The sequence below is a fragment of the Branchiostoma belcheri genome, unplaced genomic scaffold (genome assembly GCF_001625305.1).
Source record: "Branchiostoma belcheri isolate BF01 breed outbred unplaced genomic scaffold, Haploidv18h27 scaffold87, whole genome shotgun sequence".
Taxonomy (NCBI): domain Eukaryota; kingdom Metazoa; phylum Chordata; class Leptocardii; order Amphioxiformes; family Branchiostomatidae; genus Branchiostoma; species Branchiostoma belcheri.
Genome location: NW_017804542.1, coordinates 641131 through 648154, shown reverse-complemented (window position 1 = coordinate 648154; position 7024 = coordinate 641131). Strand labels below are relative to the sequence as shown.

The 7024-nt window shown below is 46.8% G+C and overlaps 1 protein-coding gene across 1 annotated transcript; it reads right to left on the bottom strand.

Moving 5' to 3' along the window:
- Nucleotides 1-319: 319 nt before the first annotated feature.
- LOC109487229 (allene oxide synthase-lipoxygenase protein-like) lies at nucleotides 320-5613 on the bottom strand. The gene is made up of 8 exons (XM_019791215.1): nucleotides 5501-5613; nucleotides 4854-5042; nucleotides 4380-4497; nucleotides 3621-3870; nucleotides 2369-2580; nucleotides 1656-1809; nucleotides 1155-1230; nucleotides 320-608 (listed from the first exon to the last, which is right to left on the bottom strand). Exons 1-8 carry the CDS (start codon nucleotides 5611-5613, stop codon nucleotides 320-322), a joined length of 1401 nt encoding a protein of 466 aa, XP_019646774.1.
- Nucleotides 5614-7024: the final 1411 nt, after the last annotated feature.

The following is a 7024-nucleotide window of genomic DNA, read 5'->3' as shown; positions in this document are numbered from 1 at the left end:
GGGGGTTATAACAGAACTCCAATAGCCGGTATAACTGCCCTTCCGCGTAACACACCAGCTTCGCAGGCACGCGGCGCGGCGACAGTTGGCTACATTAAACCAATCGACTTGTTACACCTAACCCTTGAACATCTAACTCCAGACATTGTTTAAAGCTATCTAATGACAATGCCCCTACTGTTTTTGGTGACAGCGAGTTCCACTCTGCGATAGTTCTAGGAAAGAATGAATTCTTGAACACGTTGGTTGATAACTCTAGTATACGTACTTGAAGGCATGGCTATTTCTTGTTCTCTTCTGGGCTGGTATTAGGTAATTCTTACATACCGTTCAGAAACTGCCGCCCGAACTCCACGTCGTTGTGCCAGTCCTCCATGATGTGCGGAGAAATCTTACTCGTGACGGAATTCGCCAGGTCCTTAAAGTCGTCCAGACTCCGGAGAATCCCGAAGACCCGCTTGAAGAACGTCTTGACGCTCCCGCGTTTTGATGCGGTGCCGAAGTCTCGCGATTTCTCGTCCAGGAGTCGGACGTCTCGCGGGAGGTCCTGGTTGGTGACGCCGTAGAGGTGCCCCGGGCAGCCGGGGATGCTGTAGGACCACTTGTACCTGTGGTCCCAAAAATAGTTTCATCAGGTTGGTAAAGTATAGGATACAAGTGTTCTTATTTTTTTCTTAGTTTGGGATTGTATTCTCGCCGCAAAAGTGCCATCGACATCGGCGAGAAGCAGAACTCTAGTCAGAAGCTCTGAGGAAGGTGTCTGATAGACACTGAAACGTCAGCACTCTAGGTGAGAAGTTGTGTAAGGTTGTGTAAATAAGAACACTTGTACCTGTGTGTAATGGTATTCAAATGTATCAAAGGCCTGGCACCTACATATTTATCAGCCATCTTCTTCATACATATACAACACCAGACAGACCACCAAACTGCACATACCCAACTACACCACTGGCACTGCAGACGAAGACAGAGCCCCCTTATAAGCTTGGCAATCAGTAGCCTGAGCGCCATCCATGTATAACGGGACTCCCATTTTGTTCGAGAGTGAGTATGGGAGCCCCAGTGTACAAATAGGATGGCACCCAGGCTAGGAAATCAGCACTAGCTGTGTTGAACAGGACATACTTGAAGTTGAATAAATAAATACGTACCTCCGCTGCCGGTCCTGCACCTCCAACTGCCGTTCCGCAGCCAGAAGGTCGTGAAACTCGTACGCGTTTAGACAGGCTGGGCGAGCGGGGATTTAAGAAAAGGGCGTTTTAGGAGACAAATTAAGGTTGATTCTGGTTGGTGAGCGACTCTTTAAAAGTCCCTTTTGAAGCTACGAAACTTCTCGAAAACAGATCGGACCAGAAACGGCTCATGCTGGTCCCAACCTGCAGCTTACTACGGCAGAACTGAGTAGAGAAGATGAAGACAATCATCCACGGGCCATACTTCAATGACGGCCAAAAAAAGAACATCAAGAACATCTACTGTAGGTATGAACTTTAATAAGCCTTAAGCCTTGAGCCTTACCGTGTCCGCTCCGTAGGACGACCCTGTCCCTGATCCAGCGATGGCACGGGAACTCGTACCGCCGGCCCCGCTTCCTGTCGTTATCAACAACATCTACTACATGTAGTACTACTGCTGGGAACTTAAATTCTTACCGTGTCCGCTCCTAAGCACCACCCGGTCCCTGATCCAGCGGTGACAGGGGAACTCGTACCGCCGGCCCCGCTTCCTGTCGTTCACGAACACGTTCTCCACGTACCAGTCGTGCCAGAAACCCTTCGAGCTGCTTTCCAGTGTCACCAGGAGCACCTGGCGGGCCAAAAAAAAGTTCGCTTTATTATGCAGAACTGTGCCTATCTAAGAACATAGATAGCTGCTCTACAGCGTCACCCGAAGCATCAGTGGCAGACATACAAGTGGCCATTGTATCCAGAACCCTGCCTATCTAGTTCCATGCATTGTATTCAGAGCCGTGTCTATCTAGTTCCATGCATTGTATTCAGAGCCGTGTCTATCTAGTTATCTGCCATAATGAGTTATATGGCTAGGGTCAGGCACGATTCTGGATAGTCCTCGCGTATCCAAGAAAGCAGATATGCCCCATGTATGGTTCTGGATACGTTCAGGCTATCCAGAACCTTGAGGCCTGTATAAAGCACAGTTCTGCATGCAACAATGTGCATCATTTTATGCGCTGTAGCTTCTTCGTCTCTAAAGTCGCCCCATAGCGAATGATTTGGCCATTTGGGGACATGAGAATGTATTTATCGGGCTTAATGCTAGAATAAGTACCCATACATGTATGTAGGTAATTACAAACTCAAAAGGTGACAAATGCATATCAACCAAACAAGCAAAGTCAATTAACCTCCTCTACATCCACAGACTTGAAGTGGAACCGGCTGACGGCTCCCCTCTCGAATTCGTCGAAGAAAGACTTCTCCATCTTGATCCGGTCCGTTCTGAGCCAGGTTCCCGTCAGCGTGATCCAGACGTCCGCCGTCGTCCCCGCGCCTCTCTGCACCCCCGTGTGGAACTCCATCGCGTAGGATCCCTCCGCCAGATCTACCGGCAGTTTACCTGTTAAAGACCAAATGGGTGCACAAAAGTCTGTAAGATACATACAAATATTGGAATTTCGAAGTGTTATATTTATTTATTTCATTTTAACACACCTGGGTAGCCCAACTCAGCTTTGACAAGTTGATTTTCAGTGGGGCCCAGTTTACAGAATTCATACAATTTAGTGTACATACAATTTAGTCACTAGAAGTTTGTTCCAATCATGATGACTGAGAAATTGAGCTTGTGCGGCCTTCTACAGGTAAGGAACGTACGTTAAAGGCATCCAATGCGATTTCAGAGCAGCAAAACTGGAAATATTCTGAAAAAGGAAATCTTTGTGATATTGACACGTAATAAGATCCCTCCGCCAAATCCACTGGCAGTTTACCTAGCTATTAAATGGAATATGAAATGAAATACCTTTATTGTACATTCATGCCACGACGGGCTAGGCACAGGTCAAGACTTAACAGACACATAACAAACGTAACTATATAGAAAAGTGAAGACAAGAGATGCAGTACTTGACTTAGACATACATACATAAGGAACTTACAAGGGTACTATACTTAGGCTAATACAAGTGTTCTAGTTACTGAGCTAATACAGAGTGATCGACTTCATTAAAGGCATCCAATGCGATTTCAGGGCAGCAAAACTGGAAATATTCTGAATAAGGCAATCTTTATGATATTGACACAAACTGCTTCACATTAGCACATTTGAGTCAGCATTTTGTACTTTGGGTTGGGTGTGACGTCAACACTGGGTCAAAGGTATCTGGTAGACGATGTCGGCCCCCGTCGCGGTTCAATGAAGGGTGATGGGCCCTGATGTATGTGGCTTCCTTCACCCCTCTCAAGAAATAGATACCAGATACCTTTGACCCAGTGTTGACGTCACACTTCAAAAAAAGCCACGTGACAAGCTTCACTGGGTCAGTCTACTGAGGAAGACCAGAGTGACTGGTCGAAAGCTCTAGGTGAGAGAACTTTCTTTGTGTTGAGTATAAAGCTTTAACTCTAAACAAAGTTGATTTAATTTGTTTCGCTTACCCTCGCCGGGTTTCATTGGTCGAGCGTGCAGGTCAGAGTTCAGGTGGGGAAGACTATTATGGTCTTGGCTGGACTTGGGTTCCAGGAGGCCCAAAGATGGCGGCTGGATGGAGGGGTCGAACACCGTCCTCTCCAGGACGCTCTGGGGGAGCAGGTTGGTGACGCACACCCGCGCCAACTCCAGCCACGGGTGCGTCTTCGGGTCCCAGATGCAGGCTGGGTTGAAGATCTCGTACGGGTCTCCCTCAACCTGTATTAAACGGACATGACCCATACATCCGTGAATAGTTTCATCAGGTCGGTAAGAGTAGTAAGATACTCTTTTTTACACAACCATGTGTTTTATTCACAGCCGACGTAAAAAATGTCAGAGTAAAACTCCGAAACTCGTGCGGATCTCCCTCAACCTGTAACGGGCATGAGCCATGCAATTTCAATAATAAACAAATAACAGAAACACGACGCTTTTAGCTTTCGTTTCTTCTAGAATGAGAGTTTTGACTGACGCTTCAACTAAGTCTCTTATGAATCCTTTTGAAACGTCTTGTTAAATACCTTTAGCCAGATAGCCATCCGATTTGTTACGGAACCCCCATTACAAATCGGATGGCACACAGGCTACATAAATCGGCGAGAAGCAGAACTCCAGTCAGAAGCTCCGAGGAAAGTGTCTGATAGACACCAAAACGTCAGCAAGGCATAAGAGACAATCCTGGCGGTATTCAAGAAAAATATCTGAGACAGTAAGACTGTACTTACCCACTCGTGCAGCTGGATCTGCAGCCTGTACTCCAGCAGTGACCGCTGCAGCTCCTGCGCAAACTCCGTCCTCAGGTAACCCCGCGGCCGACGCTCCGTCATGTCACGCTCTGTGTACCTGGAAAACAAATAAATAAACAATAACCAAAATAAACAACCGGTGTTGTCATGTTCACATTCGCAGAAGGAAAACATTCTGTTTTGCTCTATTGCTTCTTCTTCTTACGTTTTAGCAAATAAGGTTAATGATCTGGACCAGACAGTTGTCACTATGGCAACTGGTGCTGCAGCAGACACTCTGTGGTGTTGGGTTACATTATGTAGCAAGTGGCAGAAGAGAGTTGGATGGGCTGGTCACCAGATATAGTTGTATTTTTTTGGCAATACGTTTGAGTAAGAATAAAAAGAGCAGTAGTGTGTTACACTAGACCATCAGGAATGTGAAGGTAAGAGTGTAAAGTAAACATGGCATACCAGGGTTTGGGCTGTTCGTTCCTATCTAGCAGGCCCGTTTCGTGCACGTCGACGTCAGGCACAAGTCTGTACTTGACGTATCTCCGCTCGCCGTCCTTCGCCATGAAGCGGAACACGTGTTGGGAGTAGTACGTCAGGTCCGTGTAGGAGTTGGGAGCGCGTCTCAAAGAGTCGATAAGTGCATAATGTCTGGAATAAACGTTTTATTTTATCACAGTTATTAGTACAAAATGGTTCAATTGGCGCGGAAGCGGAAGGGTGCAGTACGTCAGTTCCGTGTACGAGCTGGGCGCGCGGCGCAGGGAGTCTATCAAAGCGTAATGTCTGCGGAGGAATTTTTTTGTGTGTTAACTTCTGTTCTAATTCTGGAACTATGATAAGTCTACTCGTTGCAAAAGGGGCGAAATCTGACCAGCACCAAACATCTTTTTCGTGTCATCTTTCTGACGCACAGTCAGTTTACTCTGATTCCAAGCAAAGATTTAGGCTTCGATCGGCTTATTTTCGAGGTGTCTTTATCGGCCTTTGTTTTTCTATCTTTGGTATCTGGTATCTCTTTTATGTCAGCTTGGTCAACCTGAAACTGTTTTTGCAACCACCAAAAGTTCTGCATGGGGATCATTATCAGATGAAGAGGCTAAACTTACCTGACCGGATGTTGCGCGCAGAAGTTCTTCAGTGCCCCTGCGGACCGCATGGCGGCAAGGAAGTCCACAGCCCCCTGCACGTCCCAGTAGGGCGAGATGGCGCCCGTGTTCATTATCAAGTCTAGAGGGCCTGTAGGTAAGGTAAAGTATGAATCAAGTACAGTACAGACTGTGCCTCTATAAGCTAAGTCTAACCCTAGCAAAGAAAACAACAAAAGGCGAGGAAGTCCACTGCCCCCTGCACGTCCCAGTACGGCGAGATGGCGCCCGTGTTCATGATCAGGTCCAGCGGGCCTGTACAGTCAGGGCACAGGAAAAAACAATTTTTGGCCCGTAACGATGTATTTACTCACTTACTTGGTTCTCTTACATTTTGTGGCAAAGATTTAGCATGGCCTAGTTGAGATACCAACAAATTTAAAGGATCCTGTGAGACAACAATCTAGCCCGGTGTCCAAACCTATTTTAGCTGCCGAGTCTCTTTCGTCCTCTCCACAAATAGGCCCAAAAGGACAAATAGGCCCAATGGCTGCTAAGATAGGTTTGGACACCGGACTAGTGAAACACAGGCTGCTGTACACAAAAAATAACAACAACAAAGCTACCCACCTCCTTCGCCGCCGTCGATGGCCATAGAGCAGACGATAATATATTAAGAAAACAAATTTGATCGGCATGATCTAGTAGAGAAACCAACATAAAAATCCTGGTGTCCAAACGTTACATAATTTTAGCTGCCGAATGTCTTTTGTCCCCTCCACAAATAGGCAGATGTTTCATGTAAGACATCACAAGTCTGGGCGTCTGGCCCCGCTTGATTCAGGAGGGCGAAAGAGACTCGGCAGCTACAAGTAAAATAGGTTTGGACACCAGGCTGGCAACACGCAGGCTGCTGTAAAGAAAAAAAAACGCACCTCCTTCGTCGCCGTCGAGGAACTTGATGGCCACGGAGCGTACGTCTGACGCGGCGTCGTCGGCCTGGGTGAGGTTGGAGTGCCGCAGGCGGAGCGGGAACACGCGCCCGGCCCGGAAGAAGTCGTGAGGCGGGAACTGCAGTTTTTTTATTCAGAAACAGTCATAAATGGAAAATTATGACAACTAGAAAGGTAACATTTGCAAAGCAAATGCATAATGTTCACCTTCGCATATGGTCTGCTCTGGTAATTCTTGCTCAAACACATTAACATAATGTTATATGGTGACAGGAGTTTTCTACTACTATAAAATTGCATTTTGTAACCCAACACCAGTTACCATGGTGAGAGACTGTCTGGTTCAGGGTAATTGACCAAGTCAGAGGTCAGTGTTTGGAATAGAAGAAGAAGAAGAAACAGAGCAAAAAGAATTAACATCCATTTAACGTTCTATCCGAGCCCTTATCGAAGCTAGGTACTCATTTTCATCTGAGCGAAGTGAGGAAACTCGTGTAAAGTGCCTTTCCCAAGGGCACAAGATCGGTGACAAGGTGAGGTTCGAACCCGGGACCTCTTAGTTCCGAGCCGAAGACGCTACCACTACGACCCA